Source organism: Bos taurus, chromosome 4 (assembly GCF_002263795.3).
Source record: "Bos taurus isolate L1 Dominette 01449 registration number 42190680 breed Hereford chromosome 4, ARS-UCD2.0, whole genome shotgun sequence".
In the NCBI taxonomy this organism is placed as follows: Eukaryota; Metazoa; Chordata; class Mammalia; order Artiodactyla; family Bovidae; genus Bos; species Bos taurus.
The window spans coordinates 45,373,230-45,400,495 of record NC_037331.1 but is presented as its reverse complement, the minus strand read 5'-3'; the positions used below and the strand labels follow the sequence as shown (position 1 = coordinate 45,400,495).

The following is a 27,266-nucleotide window of genomic DNA, read 5'->3' as shown; positions in this document are numbered from 1 at the left end:
GAAAAATTCAAATGGAATTATTGTTCTGATTAAGATTTTTTAATGCAAGTTTACTTTTATTTATCTCTCTTTTACAGACTGGCAGAAATGTGACTGTTATCTTTCTCAGTGAAATTGTTTGGGAAAAGTTTCGTCCAAATACCGGATGCTTTGAGCCATTTGTCTTGTATTTCCCTGATTATAGCATAGGTAAAATTGAATACATTATTTTGACTAATGATAACTCAGTAAAATACTTTTTTGTTGTTTTAAAGATTAAGCTAGCATGTTCAAATGAGAATACTTTGATGTCTTAATCTATTAGGGTTTGCTGCCAATCTCAAATAAATGTTTGTATTTCTGCACTTAATAGAGATTTTATTTTAGAACGATGAGAGGTGGTTCTCTTATAATTACTTTTTTTTGAATGAGCATTTCTCACGTATTTATGCTAATGGTGTATTTTCACATTTTTTTTTAGTCAGGACAGTAAGATATATATGTTGTGATTATAATATCCTTACAAGTGAAAATCAGACTAAGTTAGCAAAGTACATTAAAATTGTACTGAAATGTTCATATACCACGTGCCTGAGTTAAGTACTACCCAGAATGTATCTTATTTTGTAAATCTCATTTTTCATTACTGTAACTCTTACAGTAGCAACCGCTAGTCCTTATTGTTGTGTGTGTGTGCTTAATCTTAAATTCATAGATCTTAATGATCTTTATCTTTGGAAAAGCACAATAGCTTTTTGTGTTTCTGAGTAGTTTTGTAGATTAATACTGTGCTGTTACTATACAAATATGATACTTCTGATTCAAAGATTATAACTTAAGCATAAGATGGTTAGAGGCTGTGAAAAAGATAGCATTCCTTGACCTTGGCTTCAAAACACTATCCCTTTGAACTAACAGCTATAAACATTGATTTTTAAGATCAGCACAGTTTTGCCTGTTTTCACAAGAACACAGCAGTCAAATAACACCTCCTGCCTTTGCTAATTAACTGAGATAGAAAAAAGAAGCCCAAAATAGATGAAGGGAGCCCTTATTTTTAATAGGGCTATGAAAATCACAAGGAGAAAAGGGTAGGAAGAAAATAAAGGATTTCATTAAAAAATTTCTTTGTATTTAATGTCATGACTGTTAGATGTTAAAGTTTTTCATGACCTATTTTAGGTTTAAGTAGTGAAAAATTATTTTGAAATGCTAGTTTTCTAGTGATGTTGAAATTAAAGTATGTTATCATGAATTGTGATTTTTTTTTTTAAATTAGGATGTAAAGCAGCAGAGATGGAGACAATTTAAGGACATAAAAGTGATCTTGTTAATTTTAAAGAGTATAGGAAAGTGTAGATTTTTGAAAAGTATGAGATGGAACCAAGTTCATATAGTTATGAAATTTTAGAGCCTTTAACATACCATTTTTTAAAAAAATTCAAAAACACCATCACACAAGAAAATGTTAAAAAAAAAAAAGTATTAATTGATACGCCAAATTATAGTCAGAATAAGTAAGAATGGAACCTGGGCAAAAGGATAATCTTAGTGCCTGAGTCATCCAGTCATAACTTGGTACATATGTCATCTGTAGGACTGTGTTATCTAACGTTCAGGACACCCTTTCCTCCTAGCAGTATCAGGGCCTAATTTGGATTTCTTGTTTTCTGGTCTCTCCCACATGCAGACTGCTCATCTTTTGGTAATGCTTTTTTTTTTTTTTTCCTTCAGTTGGATTATAGTACAGTTGGTCAGGTTTTTGGTTTAGTTATTGGAATAACTAAATTCCAATCAATTGGAATAAATCATACTAAGCTCTAGTAAACAATCTGAAAATCTCAGTGACTTATAATTTCCCACCTAACAACCTTCGTGCAATTTTTATCCTACACTTTACATATGTTACTGTTTGCGCTTTCAGTTCAGTTCAGTTCAGTCGCTCAGTCGTGTCCGACTCTTTGCGACCCTGTGAATTGCAGCACGCCAGGCCTCCCTGTCCATCACCAACTACTGGAGATCACTCAGACTCACGTCCATCAAGTTGGTGATGCCGTCCAGCCATCTCATCCTCTGTCGTCCCCTTCTCCTCCTGCTCCCAATCCCTCCCAGCATCAGAGTCTTCCAATGAGTCAACTCTTCGCAGGAGGTGGCCAAAGTATTGGAGTTTCAGCTTTAGCATCAGTCCTTCCAAAGAACACCCAGGGCTGATCTCCTTTAGAATGGACTGGTTGGATGGCCTTGCAGTCCAAGGGAATCTCAAGAGCCTTCTCCAACACCACAGTTCAAAAGCATCAATTCTTTGGCGCTCAGCTTTCTTCACAGTCCAGCTCTTGCATCCATACATGACCACTGGAAAAACCGTAGCCTTGACTAGACGGACCTTTGTTGGCAAAGTAATGTCTCTGCTTTTGAATATGCTATCTAGATTGGTCATAACTTTTCTTCCAAGGAGTAAGCATCTTTTAATTTCATGGCTGCAGTCACCATCTGCAGTGATTTTGGAGCCAAAAAAAATAAAGTCTGACATTGTTTCCACTGTTTCCCCATCTATTTCCCATGAAGTGATGGGACCAGATGCCATGATCCTCGTTTTCTGAATGTTGAACTTTAAGCCAACTTTTTCACTCTCGTCAAGAGGCTTTTTAGTTCCTCTTCACTTTCTGCCATACGGGTGGTGTCATCTGCATATCTGAGGTTACTGATATTTCTCCTGGCAATCTTGATTCCAGCTTGTGCTTCTTCCAGCCCATTATTTCTCATGATGTACTCTGCATAGAAGTTAAATAAGCAGGGTGACAATATACAGCCTTGACGTGCTCCTTTTCCTATTTGCAACCAGTCTGTTGTTCCATGTCCAGTTCTAACTGTTGCTTCCTGACCTGCATATAGGTTTCTCAAGAGGTCTGGTATTCCGATCTCTTTCAGAATGTTCCACAGTTTATTGTGATCCACACAGTCAAAGGCTTTGGCATAGTCAATAAAGCAGAAATAGATGTTTTTCTGGAACCATCTTGCTTTTTCCATGATCCAGCGGATGTTGGCAATTTGATCTCTGGTTCCTCTGCCTTTTCTAAAACCAGCTTGAACATCTCGAAGTTCACGGTTCACGTATTGCTAAAGCCGGGCTTGGAGAATTTTGAGCATTACTTTACTAGCGTGTAAGATGAGTGCAATTGTGTGGTAGTGTGAGCATTCTTTGGCATTGCCTTTCTTTGGGACTGGAATGAAAACTGACCTTTTCCAGTCCTGTGGCCACTGCTGAGTTTTCCAAACTTGCTGGCATATTGAGTGCAGCACTTTCACAGCATCATCTTTCAGGATTTGAAAAAGCTCCACTGGAATTCCATCACCTCTGCTAGCTTTGTTCGTAGTGAGGCTTTCTAAGGCCCACTTGACTTCACATGTGGGCCAGGATGTCTGGCTCTAGGTGAATAATCATACCATTGTGATTATCTGGGTCGTGAAGATCTTTTTTGTACAGTTCGTCTGTGTATTCTTGCCACCTCTTCTTAATATCTTCTGTTTTGTTAGGTCCATACCATTTCTGTCCTTTATCGAGCCCACCTTTGCATGAAATGTTCCCTTGGTATCTCTAATGTTCTTGAAGAGATCTCTAATCTTTCCCATTCTGTTGTTTTCCTCTATTTCTTTGCATTGATCGCTGAAGAAGGCTTTCTTATCTCTTCTGGCTATTCTTTGGAACTCTGCATTCAGATGCTTATATCTTTCCTTTTCTCCTTTGCTTTTGGCTTCTCTTCTTTTCACAGCTATTTGTAAGGCCTCCCCAGACAGCCATTTTAATTTTTTCGCATTTCTTTTCCATGGGGATGGTCTTAATCCCTGTCTCCTGTACAGTGTCACGAACCTCAGTCCATAGTTCATCAGGCACTCTTATCTATCAGATCTAGGCCCTTACATCTATTTCTCACTTCCACTGTATAATCATAAGTGATTTGATTTAGGTCAAATCACTAAACCAGTATAGTTTTAGTGGTTTTCCCTACTTTCTAGAGGTTTTCCCTACTTTCTTCAAGTTAAGTCTGAATTTGGCAATAAGGAGTTCATGATATGAGCCACAGTCAGCTCCTGGTCTTGTTTTTGCTGACTGTATAGAGCTTCTCCATCTTTGGCTGCAAAGAATATAATCAGTCTGATTTCGGTGTTGACCATCTGGTGATGTCCATGTATAGAGTCTTCTCTTGTGCTGTTGGAAGAGGGTGTTTGTTATGACCAGTGCATTCTCTTGGCAAAATTCTATTAGCCTTTGCCCTGCTTCATTCCGTATTCCAAGGCCAAATTTGCCTGTTACTTCAGGTGTTTCTTGACTTCCTACTTTTGCATTCCAGTCCCCTATAATGAAAAGGACATCTTTTTCGGGTGTTAGTTCCAAAAGGTCTTGTAGGTCTTCATAGAACCGTTCAACTTCAGCTTCTTCAGCATTACTGGTTGGGGCATAGACTTGGATTACTGTGATATTGAATGGTTTGCCTTGGAAACAAACAGAGATCATTCTGTCGTTTTTGAGATTGCATCCAAGTACTGCATTTCAGACTCTTCTGTTGACCATGATGGCTACTCCATTTCTTCTGAGGGATTCCTGTCCGCAGTAGTAGATATAATGGTAATCTGAGTTAAATTCACCCATTCCAGTCCATTTTAGTTTGCTGATACCTAGAATGTCGACGTTCACTCTTGCCATCTCCTGTTTGACCACTTCCAATTTGCCTTGATTCGTGGACCTAACATTACAGGTTCCTATGCAATATTGCTCTTTACAGCATCAGACCTTACTTCTGTCACCAGTCACATCCACAACTGGGTATTGTTTTTGCTTTGGCTCCATCCCTTCATTCTTTCTGGAGTTATTTCTCCTCTGATCTCCACTGATCAGTTGGGCTTTACATAACTGAAAAGGCAAGGTGGAAAATATCTGTCATCATGTACCCTCCTGGAGATTTGTTCAGCCCTTTGGATAATGAGTGTATAGTTTCAACTTCGGGAATTTTTCAGCCATTATTTCTAAAAATATTTCATCTGTCCCCTCTGCTCCCCCCACCTTTTTCCAGGGCTGCATTACATGACCATTAGATCTCTTGATATTGTCCTGCTGAATCTCTTATTTATTCATTTAAACTTTGTATCTTTTTTCCTCAGTGTTTTATTTGGTTTGGCTTTTGTTTCTGTGTCTTCAAGTTCAGTGACCTTTTTCTCTACAAGTGTCTTCATCTGCAGTTATCCAATCCAGAGGATAAAAAGAAAGAGAAAAGGCACAGAAACCAGAGATGAAATTAGAAAATTAGAAAAGGCAGAGGAACCAGAGGTCAAATTGCCAATATCCACTGGACCATAAAGAAAGCAATAGAGTTCCAAAAACATCTACTTCTGCTTTATTGAGTACACCAAAGCCTTTGACCTTGTGGATCACAACAAACTGTGGAAAATTCTTCAAGAGATGGAAATTCCAGACCACTTGACCTGCCTCTTGAGAAATCTGTATGCAATTCAAGAAGCAACAGTTAGAACTGGGCATAGAATAACAGACTGGTTCAAAATTAGAAAAGGAGTACATCAAGGCTGTATATTGTCACCCTGCTTATTTAACTTATATGCAGAGTACATCATGAGAAATGCTGGGCTGGAATCAAGATTGCCAGGAGAAATATCAATAACATCAGATACACAGATGACACCACCCTTATGGCAGAAAGTGAAGAAGAATTAAAGAGCCTCTTGATAAAGTGAAAGAGGAGAGTAAAAAAGTTGGCTTAAAACTCGATATTCAAAAAACTAAGATCCTGGCATCAGGTCCCATCACTTCATGGCAAATAGATGGGGAAACAATGGAAACAGTGAGAGACTTTATTTTGGGGGGCTCCAGAATCACTACAGATGGTGACTGCAGCCATGAAATTAAAAGATGCTTGCTCCTTGGAAGAAAAGCTATGATCAACCTAGACAGTATATTAAAAAGCAGAGACTTTACTTTGCCACAAAAGTCCGTCTAGTCAAAGCTATGGTTTTTTCAGTAGTCATGTATGGGTGTGAAAGTTGGACTATAAAGAAAGCTGAGCATAGAAGAATTGATGCTTTTGAACTGTGGTGTTGGAGATGACTTGAGAGTCCTTTGGACTGCAAGGAGATCCAGCCAGTCCATCCTAAAGGAGATGAGTCCTGAATGTTCATTGAAAGGACTGATACTGAAGCTGAAACTCCAATACTTTGGCCACCTGATGTGAAGTACTGACTCACTGGAAAATACCCTGATGCTGGGGAAGATTGAAGATGGGAGAAGGGGACAACAGATGATGAGATGGTTGCATGGCATCACCGACTCCACTGACATGGACATGAGTTTGTGTAAACTCCGGGAGTTGGTGACGGACAGGGAGGCCTGGAGTGCTGCAGTCCATGGGATCGCAGAGAGTCGGACACGACAGTGACTGCTGAATCCAGTGGAATTTTTCTTTATAGATCTCATTATGCTTTTGTTTTCCTTTATCTCCTTGAGCATATAAGTATGTTTTTAATAGTTGTTTAATGTCCTTGTGTACTAATTCAATTACCTCTTTCATTGTGGGTTGTTTCTATTGACTGATTTTTCTCTGTTATGGATATCCATTATACTTTGTCATGTGCTTAGTAATTTTTGATTGAATGATAGATATTAAATTTTTTGTTGTTGCATGTTGGACTTTTTTCTGTTAAGCATTTAAATCATTTGAAGATACGTTTGACCCTCTTGAAGTTATTTTTAAGCTCTTTTGGAGAGAGGGTTTGGGGCTAATTTTAGTTCCACTTCTAAGATACTTCTAAGTCCTTTTGGGTTCTCTGCTGAATGCTCAATGTATTTAGTATAGTTTCTCTATTCTTACTAGTGGAAAAAATGAACAGATTATACCCCTGTCTGAACTCTGGAGATTGTTTGACCTACAGCTCTCCAATAATTGTTTTTTTTCCCCTAGAAGTTTCTCTTGCTTGTTTTTTCTGGGCTTTTACTCTATCTATGCATGCAAATAGGAGAAGGCAATGGCAACCCAATTCAGTACTCTGCCTGGAAAATCCTATGGACGGAGGAGCCTGGTAGGCTGCAGTCCATGGGGTCTCTGAAGAGTCAGACATGACTGAGCGACTTCACTTTCACTTTTCACTTTCACGCATTGGAGAAGGAAATGGCAACCCACTCCAGTGTTCTTGCCTGGAGAATCCCAGGGACGGGGGAGCCTGGTGGGCTGCCGTCTATGGGGTCGCACAGAGTCGGACACGACTGAAGCGACTTAGCAGCAGCAGCATGCATTTAAATGTTGGCATTCAGCTAAGAATCAAGGGCAACCCTTAATGTAGATTTCTGGGGCTCTTTCTCTGCATAGTGTCCTTCTCTCATGAAGTTTACCCTTTATATTCTAGTACCCTTAGCTTTCTCTACTCTCACCTCTGTCTCAACTCAACTAAGATTAATGGGCTCCTTTTGCAACTCTACTGTACCACTATTGTAAAGTTTCCTCTAATTAGAAAGCCTGGCTGATGGTAAGACTCACCTCATTTCCCTTTTCTCGTATCAGAGTTCTTGGCTGCCTGATGTCTGAAAATAGCTGTTTTCTATATTTTGTCCAGTTTTTAGTTGTTTATTTATAGAAGAGTATTTCTGAACTGGAAATACTCCCTCATGACTGGAATCAGAAGTCCCTCTTTCTTCCATCCATCCAGTTATCTGTCAGCTTTTATATATAAGTACCTTTATCTCCAAGTTTTAAGGTACTTTTTACAAGTTTTTACTGTATCAAATATTTATGTTTTAAAAACTTGGCAACATTAAATTTAAAATAGCTATTAGGTGTAAAAATACATAGGCTTCAAAGTCAAATTTTGAACTTTGTATATTTTTTTTCAGTGGTTGTGATATAAAATTGCAGATCTAGCAACAATCTCTATTTAGAATTCCTTCAGGATAACATTCTAGGCATGAGAATAGGCTTTAAAATGATCTTTTGGGAATGGGGACTTTGTTTATTTGGTTTTTGGCATTTTGTTTGGCCAACTGCCCTGTTTAGCAGATCCTGTTATATACAACTATTTCTGAATTTCTGTATATTAGTATCTATTGATAGACCATATGTATTGTTATGTACCTGACTGACTGTGAGGAAAAAGAGAACAGTTAAAATCAAGGTCTGATGGTAAATGGCAACATATTCATAGTAAAAATACTCAGAAGGATTCTTAAGAAAAAGGAAGTTGACTTGATCAGAGCATTCCATAAGAATTTTCACTTGAAAGTATTGTGATAGTCTTGAACCCTGTGGAACTAGGTTTACAGTACTGCTGCTGCTAAGTCGCTTCAGTCGTGTCTGACTCTGTGCAACCCCATAGACAGCAGCCCACCAGGCTCCTCCATCCATGGGATTTTCCAGGCAAGAGTACTGGAGTGGGGTGCCATTGCCCTCTCCGAAGTTTACAGTACTACTCTTGGTCAAAGAGCTCTTAACTGAGAAGTCTAAAGAGACCATCGCATCAAGAAGTCAGAGGGAATTGCAATAAGGAATAAATGACTGACTGATTCAGGTGCTATAAACTGGGAAATTTTGAATAATAGATGGTTTCTTTTTAGTTTTAACTGTGCTTCTACAATATTACATTTTTAACAGAATAAAATATAAGTTTAGGATTTTAAAGGCTTCCCTGATACCTCAGTTGGTAAAGAATCCGCCTGCAATTCTAGAGACCCCAGTTCGGTTCCTGGGTCAGGAAGAGTCTCTGGAGAAGGGATGGGCTACCCACCCCAGTATTTTTGGGCTTCCCTTGTGGCTCAGCTGGTAAAGAATCCGCCCACAATGATGGCCACCTAGGCTCGATCCCTGTTTGGGAAGATCCCCTGGAAAAGGGAAAGGCTACCCACTCCAGTATTCTGGCCTGAAGAATTCCATGAACTGTATAGTCCATGGAGTCACAAAGAGTTGGATGTGACTGAGCAACATTCACTTTCACTTAGGGTTCTAAACATGTGATACTGTATAAGAGTAAGATAAAAGAAATAAAGATACCAAAGTTGTAGGAAGAAAACACATTTTATAAAAAAAGGGAAGGACAAAGTAAAGATGAAGATTTTCATGAAAAAATTCTTGAATTATTTTCATTTTACAAAAAAATGAAGCACATTTTCCAATTTTGTGGTGATTTATATAGTACCTCTTGTTTTTACCTAGCTGACTTATGTAATTGGAAAAATAACTGAAGTCCATATTATTTTTTTGCTCTTGATATTGATGTTGCTTTGCCTATTATAAGGTTCTTGTGATTTTCTTTAGATGTCATTTCGTAGTACATATGTCAGGTAAAATTTAGTTATTTTTCTAGAACGTTAGATTCATGATTCTTTTACCTCAGTTTCAAAACTTGTATTACTTTTACATCCTAATCTTGTAACTGTTTTATTATTCCTGATAATTGCTGAACCTGTGTGTTTATTGTTTAAACCTGTATTATAAAATGCTAGAAGATACGACTAGGGTGCTAGGTCAGTCATTTCTGTTCATTTATGTCCCGTGAACAGGGAACCTGCAGAAGATCCTATCTCATGATCATCCTCCAGAGTATTCAGCTGATTTCTATGCTGCCTACATTAACATTCTTCTTGGAGTTTTCTATACTGTCTGTCGAGATTTGAAAGAGCTCCGGCATCTGGTGAGTTCTCATTTTGCTTAAATAAAATGTACATCTTTTATGTAGAAAAGGTGTGAGATAGGCTAGAAGCTAAAAATTTATTCTGGAAATAGAAATCTGTGGGTTCGTACAAATTTTGACCTGATCTGAAACCTTTCAGTCATCTTTAGTTGTTTACTTCCATATATCCTTAGGAGTGTGTTTTTTATTTCCTCCTTTCTCTTTTCTCTAATCACAAGTAATTTTTATTAAAATTAAAATGAAGGCTAACAGAGAGGAGGTGTGAAAACTTAATAAGCAATTGTATATCTAATTTTTTTAACAATTGTTTTTCAGGATTTTGTATTAATATATATTGATATTACCAGGGCTTCTCTGGTAGCTCAGACAGTAAAGAATCCTCCTACAGTGCAGGAGACCTGGGTTGGGAAGATCTCCTGGAGGAGGGCGTGGCAACCCACTCCAGTATTCTTACCTGGAGAATCCCCATGGACACAGGAGCCTGGCAGGCTACAGCCCTTGGGGTTGCAAAGAGTAGGACACGACTGAGCAACTAAGCACAGCACATGTATTGATAGTGATCTGAAATCTAGATGCTCTTGAATATGGTCAGAAGCTTTATATAGGTCTTTCCTTAGCCACTAACCTTGAGTTAGTAATCTTTGTATAAAGGATTACTTTGAATTTATATAAAAGGTTACTTAAAAAAATTTGTTTTAAACATTAGCTGTTTAATCTTCATAGGCAGTTTGGAAAATGTATTTACTTTAATTTTCATATTTAACTTAATTTTGATCTTTGTTCTTTAGTTGTGTGGATCCATGAGGGAGAAGGCAAGAATATCTGGTTTCTTAAAATCTTTTATTAATACTTAAGATCTTATCTCCATGTAACAAGATGGTAAAATGTCTAAGGTTAGAAAATGGAACTTTCAAAGGAACAGATTCTCTTGATATATTTTCTTTGCTTTGTTCTTTTCTTTGCTCTGAAAAATATTACTTAGAAGGATTCAGTGTGTATTTGAGATAGAATATAGGAGAAATTGTGTTCACATTTAGTGTGTTTTTGGAACTTGTAAATTGTAGGCCTCTTCTGATTTAGATGAAGATTTCAAGTGTCTTCTAAGTAGGGAACAAACCAGAGACAAACTGTTCTAGCTCAAGCTTATCAATAACACCTCTCCAGAAGTTGAATGTCTGAGATTCCTGGTGACAGAGGGATATGACAGCAAGGGGGCTTACAGAGGGGATAGAGGGTCAGTGCGCAGTTCCTGCGTGAGGTGGAGTCTGGAGTGAGTACTCATCCTCTGTTATTCCTGGGAAATAACTTGTAGTTACCATTCCTTAACTCTGATGTCCTTGAATCCTGCAGGTATCTGTGCTGGCAGTCATTTCAAAGTAGATTATTATAAAGTACAAGAAGGAAGAATTATTTAGAGAAACTATTTGTAGGAAAAGAAAGTGTTAAATCTAAATACGGTTTTTATAAAGTCCTTTGGGTTTCACTGAGGAATGATTTTATTGAGGGATGAGATTACTTTTTTTCTTGTTATTGTTACATTATATTCAAAAACTTGAAACTTGAAGTGTGGTTTAAGTCTTTATTACTACTAGTGATACTAATAAATGTAAGATGATCTTTAAGTAGTGGAGAAAAAACAGTATAGGGTCCTTATTTTTCTGCATATGTAGAATGTAGGATAATAAACATATATTTTCCTTTTTCCTTTGAATGGATACTTTTGTTTCAAAGTTTGTAAGTGGCACATTTCTTGACAGTTTAATAAATCATCTGCAAAATATTCTTTTTAGGCATAAATACATAAAATATAAAAATATTCTTTTATATGTATGTACTTTTAAATCTGCTTTGGGGATTGTTATGTTACTTTTTATCTAGAGGCCAATATATTAGGTGGGGATTTATCCATTTAAGGAATATTTTACATGTTGTATTACTGCTGTTACTGATAATTATCGTTTTTATTGTTGTAGTAATAAACTGATAACATTTCATTTGGGCAATTATATTGAAATAAGTTTTCCTGAATCCTAACAAAAATTTTACTTGAAAAATAATTTCTAATTGTGGTAGATAAATTTTGTTTCTCTTTTCTCCCCCTTTGTTTATAGGCAGCACTTAATTTTCCTAAATATTGCGAACCTGTGGTTAAAGGAGAAGGTAACTATAATTTTACTGTAATAATTTTTCTTTTGAAAAAATTTCTGTAAGATCTAAATTATTGAAATTTTCTCCTTTTTGGGGTAGCAAATGAACGTGATACTCGCAAGCTCTGGAGAAACATTGAACCTCATTTGAAGAAAGCCATGCAGACTGTTTATCTCAGAGAAATATCAAGGTAATTTTTAATTTATTATATATGTTGTTTCTATATCTTTGTTTAGAATATTCACTAATGTGTCCACATGTTTTCTTACCTTCTTCACATTGGGAAAAAGTTCTTGTGAATTTTGAATCATTCCTTACTATTTTGGGAAAGACAGACAATTTTTAGCCAGTATGTTACACAAGGCATATTTCTAATAACTGTTAATTTTTTAAAATCTGGAATGCTACAGGAAAATCCATTTCAGGTTTGTGTTTTATAGTTATGTTAGATATTTGAAAATAATGAAAAATTGAGCATTGAAGTGTATAAATCAAGTCATAAATCTATGTTTGTCTGTTCATAGTAATGAAACTACTCAGGAGACATGATTGCGCAGACATAGTATAGTGAGAAGAACAATGGTTTTGATTTCCAGCTTAGTTATTTTCCGCCTTTTGAGGTATTAGCAATTCACCTTAAACCTCTAGACCTCAGATCCCTCTTCTAACAATCCTTAGAAGATTTCAGTAATACATGTGAAAGTGATTTGTGATACAAATAAGAAAGTGCCTTATGGATGTTAGGATTATAAGTCTACATTGCAAAGCAACGTAGATTTAAAAACATCAACTCTTCTGTCTTTTTTCACTTGCTAATTTTATCACTTTTCTTTTATGAATACCTTAATCTATAACTATTTCGTATTTGATTTAATTAGCTGATTAGAAGATTTTAATATTAGTAGTTTCTGAATAAGTAGAAAGATTGCAAAGATATTTAATCCTTTTTTAATAATAAAAAGTCATTTGATGAAAGTTTTTGGAAGTCACAGAATAGAAAAGCTTATGATCTGATTTATTAAAGGTAGAAAAATTTGAGTGGTTGTTACAGTGACTCTTATGTAACGATACAAGGACTTCTAGTTTTCCATAGGATAACGTTGGCCACCTGAATCCAGTTCTCTCCACAAAGATCACTAAGGAGAGCAAATAAAATCACTCTAACCCTAGCCTGCAGTATGACTAGAAGTCTACTCTGCTGGCTCTGTGGTAAAGAATCCGTCTGCCAGTGCAGGAGCCCCAGAGATGCAGATTCGATCCCTGAATCGGGAAGATCCCCTGGGGGAGGAAATGTCAATCCACTCCAGAATTCTTGCCAGGATAATCCCATGGACAGTGGAGCCTGGTGGGCTATAATCCATCGGGTTGCAGAGTCGGACCTGACTGACTAAGCATGCATGCCCATGCTACAGAGTTAACTACAAGTTTTAAGTTACATGTAAATAGTGAAATAAACAATCGAAGCCAGCAGAGCCAACTCTGGAGCTGAAGTGAAAAGTTAAGCAATGACTATAGGGAAAAGAGGAGAGGATGGTGGGGACAGGGCATGGGGTTGACATGTAGTCCTGAAGTACAAATGAATCATGTCTGGAAAGAGAGTCCAACTCTAAGTGAGAAAATACTGAGAACAAATGAGGCCTGAGCACTGGCTACTGGAGAATCAAAAGGAAATGTTTGAAGAGTATGTAGACAAAAATTAACAAAGTAGGTTTGGGAAAGTACTGTTTTTGAGGCTGATTTGAAAGGACATGGTATTTCCTGTCTGCTTGATGGTAAAGAATGAAGTGAAGTGGGGGGATTAAGGCAAACAGGTAAGCTACTTACCAAGGAAGGTGAATCTGTAATAAAGCAAAATGATAGGTGAGCAATATTTTCAAGAAACTTGAGGAGAGGAAGTGTAAGCCAAGGAAGTTTATATCTAGCCAACCTGTCGTTCAGGTATCGTGGGTGTAGAAAAACAGTGTTAAGCTTGTAAGAACTCAGGGAACGCTATATTCATAAGCACTTTCTGAAAAATCAGTGCAATGGAGATGCCTAGAAGGCAATGGCAACCCACTCCAGTACTCTTGCCTGGAAAATCCCATAGACAGAGGAGCCTGGTAGGCTGCAGTCCATGGGGTCGCTAAGAGTCGGATATGACTGAGCGACTTCACTTTGACTTTTCACTTTCATGCATTGGAGAAGGAAATGGCAACCCACCCCAGTGTTCTTGCCTGGAGAATCCCAGGGACAGGGGAGCCTGGTGGGCTTCCGTCTCTGGGGTCGCACAGAGTCGGACACGACTGAAGTGACTTAGCATCAGGGAGGCTTTAGCAAAAGGATTGACAGGCACTACATTTGGTCATAGGTCAAAACTAAAAGATGGGAACAAGGGTAGAATACTGTTTGTATAATTACATTCTCTGACAGGATGGGAATAACACAATTACAAAGTTAAAATATGGAAAAAGAAGAGAAAGAGAAAAGGCAAAGTAGAATAAACTCATGGTTTGCTGTACACGTAAAAGGTGACATCAGAATAGTTCAGAACTTAAAATTATTAAAATAAAAAAAAATTACAGAAGTCTCACACCCCATTATCCCTTTCACTTTTTTCCTTAATCACATAGGTAATTTCTAATTTGTTATCATCATCTTTACAAGTATGTCTGTATACACATATATCGCTATATATGCAATTAATATGTAATCTATTTGGAGAAGGCAGTGGCACCCCACTCAGTACTCTTGCCTGGAAAATCCCATGGACGGAGGAGCCTGGTGGGCTGCAGTCCATGGGGTCGCTAGGAGTTGGACACAACTGAGTGACTTCACTTTCACTTTTCACTTTCATGCATTGGAGAAGGAAATGGCAACCCACTCCAGTGTTCTTGCCTGGAGAATCCCAGGGACAGGGGAGCCTGGTGGGCTGCTGTCTCTGGGGTCGCACAGAGTCGGACACAACTGAAGCGACTTAGCAGCAGCAGCAGCATAGTATGTTTAGACGTAGATCGAAGAAATCAGTGTTGCTAATTTGATCTCCTACTTTACTAAGGTACTCTGAAAATATTGTTCTTTATTGGGATGTACCCATTTATGTTTATTGATAGGAAACATATATGTTTTATTATCCTTGATTAGTTTGCAGAATCTCTTATGTGATTATTTTCTGTCTCTTTTTGAAAACAAAATTGGTATTTAGGGCAGTTTGCATTTTTGTTCCAGCTGTTTACCTTTTTAATAATAGCACATATAATGCTTGTAGTTCCTTTTTATCATATTGTGGCATAAAGGGCCAGTGAGACTCTCCAGCAGTGTAATAGAGAAAGGATATTCTAAGCCAGGTGATATATCCTGGTCCGTTTGAAACTGTCCCTGTATATGACAACCATTTTCCTTGGTACCTGTGACTGTCATTCACACATGTATAATAACAATTTTTGCTAAATTAAATCAACAGTATCAGTTGGTGCTTTTTGATAACTTTATAATTGTGATCAGAAGAAAAGAGATTTTTGAAAAAAATTAACATCTGGGCATTGATATATAATTTTATATTGTTCTAATATACACTAAGTGATTTTGTAGCGGTACCAATGTGTATATTATTTGTCTTGTTTATAAGGTAATTAATGTATTTTGTCAAGTCAAAAAACTTTTGTTTTTCTAGGGCTTTAAGTATAGTATATTGATTTTACATATTTTCAATCCATTATTACCCTTCCATTTTTTTTTTCCAGTTCACAGTGGGAAAAGCTACAGAAAGATGACACAGATCCAGGACAACTGAAAGGTATCAAAGGAATTGTTGAGACAGTTACCAGAGACACTTCAATGATTACTCATAATCAAGATACCAAAGTTCACACTAAAGAGCATTAATCAGTAGTGTTATAAAAGATAATTTACAAGCTACTGTTATTTATTTATTTTTTGCTGTATCACAGTATCTTAGTTCCCCAACCAGGGACCAAACATGGTCCCTGGCATGAAAGCAGTTAGTCCTAACTACTGGACCACAGGCTACCATGATATTTTAAATAATGATTTAAGGCACCATGATATTCTAATTACTGGTTTTCTTTTAAGCAGTACTGCAGTGTAATGGGAGGAAATGAAGTTTGAATACCAGTTTTCTATTTTTTACGTGTTGGATTATATCATGTGAAAACCAAGCAGTTTATATTTCTTTAAATGCTTGTATTAAACCAATCACTTGTATACCTAATTTTATCCCAATGTATGTGTATTCCATGAGTTTTATGGAATAAAGTTCAAGTTTATGTTTAGTTTGAGGATTACATTTCGTTTGGTTATATTTTGAAAGCTTTGTCCTTTTGTTTCCTTTAAAGAAACTATTACCTTGGGTTTATCCCATAGAACTACAGCTGACCCTTGAACAACATATATTTGAACTGCAGAGGTCTACTTATAACACAGATTTTTTTCAGTAAATATATTGTAAGTTTTTTTGGAGATATTCAACAATTTGGAAAAACTCATGAATGAACTGCATAGCCTACAGGTATCAAAAAGAAATTAAGGAAAAGTTAAGTATGTCATGAATGCATAAAATACATATAGGTATACATATACAAAATATATGTTAACTGACTGTTGATGTTATCATTAAGGCTTCCAGTCAGCAATAGGCTATTAGTAGTTAAGTTTTGGGGGAGTCGAAGTTATATGCAGATTTTCTACTGTATAAGAGTGGGGTGCCATAAATAGCCTCCATTATTTAAGGGTGAACTTTACTTTTATTTAACAACAACAACAACAACAACAACAACAAAAAACTATCTAAAATATTTTGGGTCAGTAGCCAGTGGTGGGGAAAGTGGTATGAAATGAAGTGATATTGAGATTCTGTTTTGGTTTTTAAATGCTTGAGATACTCTACAAATGATTTTCGGTTGTGTGCTGTAATGAAAGAAATAGATACAGGAGTTAAAAATCTGCAGTAATTTGTCTGCTCTACTGCCTGTGTGACTCAGTGTCTTCATCTAAAATGGAAAGAACACCTACCATTAAATTACTGCAAAGATTCAAAGATGCTTAAGTAAAGCACCTAGCACAGTGTCTTCCACATGCTAGATATTCAGTAAATACCAGATTCCATTTTCCCTTCCCCTAAAAATCATTGCTGCTGACTGACTACTGTTTAATTTATCCCTTCATTCTTTTGTATAAGGTACTGTAAGGATACAAAAAACATTAAACTTATCTCCCTCAGTAAACACTGAAGCTTAGTAGGAAATATAACTTATGTTTAATTAATTCTTTATATAAAGTTAAATGGACCATAAATATATATGAAGTGAGAATTCACAGTAGAGATAAATTTTCTGTTTTGGTGTGGTAGGGGAGCATCATGGAACGTTTAGTGGAGTGTAGCTTTGAAGAATTGGAGAAGGCAATGGCAACCCACTCCAGTGTTCTTGCCTGGAGAATCCCAGGGACGGGGGAGCCTGGTGGGTTGCCGTCTATGGGGTCACACAGAGTCAGACATGACTGAAGCAACTTAGCAGCAGCAGCAGCAGCTTTGAAGGGCAGGATGGCTAGGATTTAGACTTCATGTAACAGAGTAAGCAGAGCATATCATTATAACAAATAACAGAATGAATAAAACTTATCATTAATAATATTTGCCCCATCACCATCATTATCATGGCATTTTAAGGTCAGGGCACTTAAAAATCTTTTGACTACAGGATACCATATGGAAGTCAATACATAAGTGAGAAAAGATATGATACTTAAAATCTGATGGTAGCCTGTTAAATACTTCATGAAAGTATTTTGTTGTATAGGTCTCTCAGCATATACTCATGTGGAACTTCCGTACTACTCTAAATTTATTCTAATTGCTGCATACCTCGCTTCTTATAATCCAGCAAGAACCGACAAGAGGTTTTTCCTTAAGGTAATCATTTCTTTTCACTTTATTTTTGAAGAAATAGGGAATACTTTGAAATTCCTCAACTCCTATAAATTTATAAGGGATAGAGATTAGAATAAGAGATTGGTATACTTAGGGTTCATTCTTTAAAGATTTTGTTTTCTTTTAATCATTTATCCTTTGTTTCTCACTTCACCTTTGCAAATCAACAATGTTAATTGAGAACTTTCTTTAGGATTTTAAGAATGAATGAGTGCCACTTTTGGGGTGGAGACGTGATGGAGCAAACAAGCCAAAAAAGATATATTAGTGTCTAGTAAGATTGATATGATAAACAACTTGTAGCAAGTGTTGAGGAAAGAAGGCTTCATGGAGAAGGTGGCATTGGTTGCTGAATTTTGAAAGACAAATTAGTCTGAAAATGACAGCAAAAAATACATGTCTTTCCTGAAATGAATATCGATAATAAAATCTACAGGCCTTCAGAACTTTATCCATCAACAGAGCATTCCTCACACTTAACAAACTTCTAAACAGAGTTTCTTTGGAATGCATGAGCCATTTCTTCAATCACCTTCCACCTAAGGAAATACCAACTCTTTTTCCATAATGAACTCAGCTGCTCTTCCCCATATAATCACTTGCTCTCTTTTACCAATTCATTATGTCAAATGGGTGAAAAATATCCTTGCAACCAGATACATTTTGCTACACATCCTAGACATGTACAGTTACAAGCTAATTAATAAAAAATTCAGTCAAACTGAACTTTTCTCTTTTCGAGGTCTTGGCTGCTTTTCTAACTCTCCAACCTTTTTTTACATTGGTTTCTCCATCTAGAATTCCTTCTTCTCCAATCTCTGAATGCTTGAATTTCACCTATTCATTTTTTTTTCTGCCTTGAATCATTTATTCTTTATTTCTCACTTTAAGATAACAACCTAAATGGGTGAGCTAGGTAATTTCACAGAGAAGTTCAGTAATAATTGTACATTTAAAAATGAATAAATAGGTTTTGTTAAAAATAAGAGGGATGGGAATAATTTAAAGGGTGGTAACTCCTTTATTATTCTAAAGTTCCTATTATAGTATCATATGCTCCATACACTGTTATCCGGAACATTCAGGAGCCTTTGCATGTATATTAATTGGAAAGAAATCTCATTTTAGAATTGTTTTCTTTTTGAAAACTACGCAATTTGACTCATTAAATGTAATATATTTTTATCTATTTCCTTTTTGCCTGTCTCTACCACTAGTCTTTCATTTAAAGAGGGCAAGGACTGTCGTCTGTTTTTTTCTCCACTCTTAAATCCAAGTACTTAACTAAATGCTCTCAATTTTATTTGACTTGACAACTTGCCTTACAGAATGAATGAAAACTCATTAATATTTGTAAAAGTCTTATTTTTATAGAAATAAATGTGCTGTAATAAATCAATATAAGTTCTTTAGGAAGTATCACTTTTATTTTAAAACCTCTTTACATGCAAAAGTAATCTTGCATATGATCAAAATCTGATTTTAAAAGTCTAAAATATGTTGATATTTTAAGGTGATATTTTAGGCAGTAAATAGAATAAAATAATAAAGCCCAAGATACATAAATTAGTATTGTGTGTACCATGTTTTAAACAAATTGTGCTTTCTGTTTTATGGAGTCCTATCTTTTATCTTAAAAATTATTTATCTTAATTGCAGCATCATGGGAAAATCAAGAAAACCAATTTTTTAAAGAAACATGAAAAGGTATTTATGTTGTAATTTCTCTAATGAAAAAACTTATGAATTTGGAATATTATTAAAAGTAAATTAATGCATAATTGTATTAGCCATTTGGCTATAAGAAGTTACTTGTATTGATATGGCACCATCATAATGTAATAGTATTTTATTATGTAGAATATAGTGATTGGGGAGGCACAATTCAGTTGAGCTGGTTCTAGAGGTAAAAGTGAGTTGACAAAATTTTTTCTAAGTGAATTAATAGATGAAAAAGGTCACATTGGAATTTTCAGTTAAATATAGAATGTATTCCTCTTGTCCCCTTTGAAATACCCACAGATATGGTGTTGAAGAAGTTAAAAAGGTAAAACTAAGAAGGTCTAAGCAGATCAGAGATATGTAAAATTTGAAATTGACTGGTAGATAGATTTACAGGTGACTAAGCGGATCAGGGGCCTCCCTAGTTGCTCAGATGGTAAAGAATCTGCCTGCAATGCAGGAGATCAGGTTTCAACATGGGGGTCAGGAAAATCCTCTCGAGGAGAAAATGGCAATCCACTGCAATATTCTTGCCTGGAAAATTCCATGGCCAGAGGAGCTTAGCGTAATCCATGGGGTCACAAAGAATTGGACACTACTGAGCAACTAACAGACACAAGTAAGCAGATCAGGGAAGACTGAAACGTAATGCCCCAAACAGGCTGTTTTGACCTGAGGAATCTAGAAATGCTTAGGAATTAGAAGCAATATGCACCTTTGGAGGTACAGTTGTGGGGCAAGATTGAAATTGGTGAAAGGAACATTTAGTCTATTCGGATCTCTCTGTGACTTTTCTTGACAGAAACTAGAGGAGTTTGAACTATAGACTTAGCACTATGGATGCTGAGAGTTTTGTTTCTCTTTTATTGTTAAAAACCGTTTTACTTAGCTTACACTTCTAAATTGAGGACATTGTTTTACTGTCTTTGCTGCTTAAAAAAAAAAAAAGCACTTGCTGTGAATCTGTTATTCCTGTGTTATTCTTGTTTTCTCTGGGTGCTTTCAAGTTCTCTTTTCCTTTTACTTTAGTGTTCTTTGCATTTCACTGTGATAATCTGGGATTGAATTTCTTTGTACATGGCATTAATTTGCTTCCTATTTGGAATAATGATGCCTTTTTAATTTTGGTAAAGTCTTAGTCATTAACTTTTCAAATATTGCCCCTCATCCATTCTCTCCTGGAATAGGAAATGGCAGCCCATTCCAGTATTCTTGCCTGGAAAATCCCATGGACAAAGGCGTCTGGTGTGCTACAGTCATGAGGTCGCAGAGAGTCAGACATGACAGAGCATGCTCAAAAACACACAAGTTTCCATTCTCTCTAGCATGTCTTCCTGAGACACTAAAGTATCAGAATCAGTCTAATTCTACATTTTCTGTTTTTGCTGACCTGTGCACATAATGTCCTGCTTCCTGAATATTTTATTATTTTTAATTGTTGGCTTAACTTAAATGTTGGCATTTTTGAGGCCTGAGGTGTGTTCCTTTAGAGAATTTTTACGCCTGCTTCTATGCAAGCACTTAGAAACACCAGTAACTTGGGATCATTTGAAATTCAGTTCTCTGCCTGGGTGCTTTCAGACCACAAAGATACTGTGAATTCTGCCTCCACATCAGAATTAGCTCTGGCTACTAGTTAAAAGTATCAAGGAAGACTTTTCTCCTCCATTCACACAGAGCTAGAGTTTGGCAGGCAAATTTCCTTATCAAATCCATTTGCTTGGCTTGGAAAGACTTTTCTAATTCGCCCTTTCACTGAGACATCTCTGATTATGCTCTCTGCTATAGGGAGATCATTGATTTTGTACCCTCTTTCTTACGCGTGTAGCTGCTTTGTGTCATAAAGGATTGGTAGGAGAAGGGAATACTTCTGGCTGAGGTAGTGAGGGAAGGATTTGTAATAGGGCTTGCATTTTGAGTGGGCACTCAAGAATGATGAGGATTAGATATTCAGAGATGGACAGAGAAGATATTCCGATTGAAGAAATACCAAGAAGTACAGGTGAGAAAGTATAGGATTTATAAATTACATAATGAAATACAGTTGGCTGTAGTATATGGTGAGTTTGAGAGAAAAGTCAATTGAGGCCAGATTGTGGAAGAATTTCCTCACTCGGCAGTTAGGGGAAGGAAGCCCATCTATTCTCCTCTATATCTCAGTACTTGGTGGTAATTGGGTCATATTTATTGAACAAATGAATAAATTGGATGAATGAATGAAGAAAATCAAAGAATGAACATAGAGCTAAGAGATTTTAGGCCTTACTCTTTAGACAGAAAATTATTTAAGAATGTTGAGGAGGGACATATACGAATGCTGATCAGAGAGAACTGTGAAAGAGCTTGCACTGTAGACCATCCTTGTGAAATGAATGGATTTGTACAAGTCTAGGAGAAGGCAATGGCACCCCACTCCAGTACTCTTGCCTGGAAAATCCCATGAACGGAGGAGCCTGGTGGGCTGCAGTCCATGGGGTCCCTAGGAGTTGGACACGACTGAGCAACTTCACTTTCACTTTTCACTTTCATGCATTGGAGAAGGAAATGGCAACCCACTCCAGTGTTCTTGCCTGGAGAATCCCAGGGACAGGGGAGCCTGGTGGGCTGCCGTCTCTGGGGTCGCACAGAGTTGGACACGACTGAAACGACTTAGCAGCAGCAGCAGCAGGAAGATAGTCTTGATGGAGGGAACTGTATGAGCGAAGACATTGTGAGGGTGTTTTTAGTTGTGAGGGTGATTTTAGTTCTAGGTAATGATAGTTCTTCTGATATCCTTATAGATTTGATTTTTGCAGTAGCCTCTTGTCTTTGGTTCATGTCATTTTAAAATCTGAACTAACTTACTAAAATCTGTATACACTTAGTAGTTCCTTTGTATTTTTATTGCCTCTCCTCTTGAAATCTTATTGAATGCTTACTTTATGCCAAGCATTCTGCTAGAGGCTCCAGACAAAGTGGAGAACAAAAGAACCATTGTCTCTGCTCTCAGGAAGCTTTCAATTTAATCAAGGAATCAAACATTAAATGCAAACCATAGGAGCTCAATTCAGTTTCCTTATTTAAATTAAAGGAGATTTGATTTAATCTTAAAAAAAAAGCAAACCATACAAATAATTATCATTAACAGTTGTTTTAAATCTGTTGTGTTTGTTCTTCACTTGTATTTTTCTCTACGTACCTTCATTTTTTTGAGATGTACTCATTTTTTTAAGATTTTACTTTTCAATTCAACTAATGCGTGTATGTGATACCAGGTTATTTGCCAGTTAGTTTATATGGAAAAGGCTTCCCTGGTAGCTCAGATGGTAAAGCGTCTGCCTACAATGTGGGAGACCCGGGTTCGATCCCTGCGTCGGGAAGATCCCCTGGAGAAGGAAATGACAACCCACTCCAGTATGCTTGCCTGGAAAAGCCCATGGACTGAGGAGCCTGGTAGGCTGCAGTCCATGGGGTTGCAAAGAGTCGGACACGACTGAGCGACTTCACTTCACTTTATATGGAAAAGCAACATTTTTCCTTTCCTCGCTCATAGTTCTGTTCCCCTCAATTAAACTTCTTTTAATTGCTCCTAGTTTTAGTTTTTTCTGGTATAAATATCTGTAACTCCAAGTTTATGTTTCAGGCTCTATATTTTTTAATTTGACTTGATACCAGTTTTGATTCCTTTTTATCTCCTCTAACATTTATTTTACTTGGTTTTCTTTTTCACCTGTTTTCTTCTATTCGTACAGACCTTCATTCTCTAATGAGCTGTGGTGAATCTAGTGAGGTATTTCTCACACTTTGACTTTCTCTCTAGGTGGGAAGCCAATTTGTGTTTATAGAACCCAAAATCAGGTCTATGAAGAAGATAAATGTCATATGCCCTACAGGGCACTGGAACACTTTAATTTTGAATTGGAAATGTGTTTTCTAATCATAAAATAAGTGAAAATTAGAAAAGTATTGGTGGCATTTTGCAGTGTGATTCTCAGCTTGAATTGCCTCCCACTTTACTCCCAACACGTCAGGAATTTGGTAATTTTTACTATTCTCAAGTCACTTCTAAGTGTTAATGAGGACAGGGACACCAGTTCCAATTTAGATAGTTCAACTTTTACCTTTATGTTTTTCTTTCTTCCCTCTAACATAATTTCATTCATTATCCTTTCATCCATTCATTTTTTAAACTAACAAAGTGCTAGGAATGAAAAAGGTAAATAAAACATCTGTTTTCGAGGCATTTGTGTGGAAAAGAAAAAAATGTAAATAAGTATATAATGATAGTAATAATAAAAGTTGTTGAGCACTGTAAGCCAAACACTGTAGACTCTATGTATGATCTTAATTCTCAAAATGAGTTAATGAATGTAGTTACTATCATTATCCTCATTTTCTAGATGATTAAATTGAATATTAAAGAGAAATTTAGTAACTTGCCTGAGATTATATAGTTCTATGGTAGCACCAGCATCCAGTTCCTGGACTTCCTGAATCCAAAGCCTACTGTGATGTTTGACATACTGTTCTAGGACTCATACAACTGACAAATGATTATTATCTAGGATTTTTAAAGACTCATACAGACAAATGAGAAAAAGGCAAAGGTCCAGTAAATAAATGGGTGAGTGATACAAAAAGGAACTTGAAGTGTCTTTATAAACATGACACAGTTATCACCCTCATTGACTAATGAGGGTGCAACTTTGACTAATGAGAAATGCAACTTTTAAATATACAGTTTATTACTTATTTATTTATTTTTGGCTGCACTAGGTCTTCGTTGCAGCATGTTTGTTGATTTCTCTAATTGCAGTGAGTGGGAGCTACTTTATAGTTGCAGTGCATGGGTTTATCATTGCAGTGGCTTCTCTTGTTGTGAAGCATAGGCTCAAGGGTACCCGGGCTTAAGTAGTTGAGGCACAAGGGCTTAGTTACCCTGTGGCATGAGGAATCTTCCCAGACCAGGGATCGAACCTGTAACCCCTGCATTGGCAGGCAGGTTCTTAACCAGTGGACCACCAAGGAAGTCCCAAGAAATGCAAATTTAAGCAACACTGGGATATTATTTTATACCCTTAATATTAGCAAAACTGAAAAAGAATATTTATGACTCCAAGTGTGGGTGATAGTGTGGAAAAATAAGAGCCTGAAATTCTGCAGTTTGATCATATCAAAGTCAATATTTGAATGTACTTTGCATTGATGAGGATAGGCTGGGTAGTACTGTAGTGACAAACTCTGTGACCTTCATTGGCTCCCAAAGCTGGTGCTCTGTGACAGGGACAGGGCGGGTAGGGAGGTAGGAAAGGGGTTCAGGATGGAGGGGACACGTGTATATTTTGGCCGATTCATATTGATGTATGGCGAAAACCATCATTATGTTGTAAAGTAATTATCCTCCAATTGAATAAACTGAAAAAAAAAAAAAAAAAAAAGGAATACTGGAGTGGGTTGCCATTTTCTTCTCCAGGGAATCTTTCTGACCCAAGGTTCGAACCCGTATCTCCTGCATTGGCAGGCAAATTCTTTGCCACTGAGCCACCAGGGAAGCCAGCATATATAGTAGTAGTTTAAAAATTGTCATGAAAATTATAAAAATACCAAATTCTGGAGAACAGTTCTTCTTGAGAGGGAAGGGGATAATGAGATATGGAAGGGGTGCAGGGGTCTTCAGTTTGTAACATGATCTAATGCTTTTTTTGTACAAATTGCATAATATTTGGATGTGGTTGAAATTGGGTGGTGGGTATACTGGTATATTTTCTAAATGTTTGAAGTATTTAACAAGAAAAGAATATAAACTTTAAGACCTGGAAAATGATTTCTAAACTATCTTTTAGATATAAGTAGCTGGTATAAAAAAGGTATAAATTACATTTTTTGTAATTATGAATAGGTTTTTTTTAACTTATTCTTTAAAGAAATAGTTAATCCCATGCATGTAAATAAAGCTTCCCATTTATTTGTCCTTGCTCATATAGAGTACTTAAATTCTTACACTGCTACTAAAATTATCTGATGCTGCTGCTGCTAAGTCGCTTCAGTTGTGTCTGACTCTGTGCGACCCCATAGACAGCAGCCTACCAGGCTCCCCTGTCCCTGGGTTTCTCCAGGCAAGAATACTGGAGTGGGTTGCCATTTCCTTCTCCAGTGCATGAAAGTGAAAGTGAAGTCGCTCAGTCATGTCCAACTCTTAGCAACCCCATGGACTGCAGCCTACCAGGCTCCTCTGTCCATGGGATTTTCTAGGCAAGAGTACTGGAGTGGGGTGCCATTGCCTTCTCCGAAAATTATCTGATATAATTGTCTAATTTAATTATCTATAGACCCTTGAGCACTGCTGTTTTCCAGTAAGAAATAATTGTATTATTGCCTCTGTAGACAAGTATGAACGTTTTACAGTCTTAAAAATTTTTAATAAATTTTACATTGTTTTAAACTACAGCTTATTCACATCCTGTGAAACACTGCATTCATTTTCTAATCTTGTATTTACTATAACTTGTCTTTTTAGAACAGTTAATGTTGAACAAGTACATTTTTCAGGAAGTGGCACAAAGAGAAGTGGTGAGGAGTTAGTAGTAGATTATAGTCTAGGGGTTAGGGCCTGGACCCTACTTTTGATTGTGCACTATCTTGACAAATGACTTGGCTAAATCACTTAACATCTGGTTCAGTTCAGTTCAATTCAGTTCAGGTGCTCAGTCGTGTCTGACTCTTTGCGACCCCATGAATCTCAGCACACCAGGCCTCCCTGTCCATCACCAACTCCCGGAGTTCATTCAGATTCACGTCCATCGAGTCAGTGATGCCATCCAGCCATCTCATCCTCTGTCGTCCCCTTCTCCTCCTGCCCCCAATCCCTCCCAGCATCACAGTCTTTTCCAATGAGTCAACTCTTCGCATAAGGTGGCCAAAGTACTGGAGTTTCAGCTTTAGCATCATTTCTTCCAAAGAAATCCCAGGTCTGATCTCTTTTAGAATGGACTGGTTGAATCTCCTTGCAGTCCAAGGGACTCTAAAGAGTCACAACAGCAAAATAGGGGTGATGTTTGGAACTAGACTGGATGACTTGTGAATTCTTTCATGTTTGTTGATGCTAAGTCAGAACGTCTTGAAGACACCATTGAAAAATAAATCATTATCATGTCAGGTAAAATTTTAACTTAGAGACTGCCAGTTAGATTTCTTAGCCTCTATGGGGAACTGTTTACAGTATAAATATGTTGTTATTGGGAATTTATAATACAGAAAGCAAGTGTTCTGCTGTAAGAAGAAATCCATGTTCTTTTTTCTTATAGACAAGCAATCATCTCCTCGGACCAAAACCATTTCCATTAGACAGATTATTAGCAATATTATATAGTATTGTGGACAGCAGAGTTGCTCCAACAGCAAATATCTTCTCCCAGGTAAGCTTAATGATAGGGCTGTTATATATTTTCTTTATCTTTATGAAATTCTTCAGGTAGTGTGTCAGTAGAGTTCCAGACATTTAGATATTTGGTCTGCATATGTTACTACTATAAAATGAACAATGTTCTTGGTAAGTAATTGAAATTCAAAATATATAGTCTTTGAGGGTATCACTGAATTTACATATACTTAAGATATAACTGATAACAGAAACAACTTCATGTTTCTAGGCTTTTTCTTTTTTTAATAAAGAAATTTAATAATGATTATCTTGCTGATTAAAAAGTGACTTCATGATTAAATTGTTGAATTATAATATAAAAATGTAATGAACAAGTTTAAGAAATGTATTTGTAAGAAAATGATCTATAATATTCTTATTCCTCATATGTATACTTTGCAACTTGGCAATATT

The 27,266-nt window shown here is 36.7% G+C and overlaps 1 protein-coding gene across 2 annotated transcripts in view; it reads left to right on the top strand.

Moving 5' to 3' along the window:
- Nucleotides 1-27,266, top strand: part of ORC5 (origin recognition complex subunit 5) — an 88,128-nt gene that overhangs the window by 17,639 nt on the left and 43,223 nt on the right. For both annotated transcript variants that reach the window (XM_059885586.1, NM_001099704.1), the window contains exons 5-12: nucleotides 78-189; nucleotides 9,530-9,660; nucleotides 11,772-11,820; nucleotides 11,908-11,998; nucleotides 15,528-15,580; nucleotides 17,601-17,713; nucleotides 19,391-19,438; nucleotides 26,737-26,847. In XM_059885586.1, coding sequence (XP_059741569.1) covers nucleotides 78-189; nucleotides 9,530-9,660; nucleotides 11,772-11,820; nucleotides 11,908-11,998; nucleotides 15,528-15,580; nucleotides 17,601-17,713; nucleotides 19,391-19,438; nucleotides 26,737-26,847 — 708 coding nt within the window. The remainder of the gene's footprint in view (nucleotides 1-77; nucleotides 190-9,529; nucleotides 9,661-11,771; nucleotides 11,821-11,907; nucleotides 11,999-15,527; nucleotides 15,581-17,600; nucleotides 17,714-19,390; nucleotides 19,439-26,736; nucleotides 26,848-27,266) is intronic.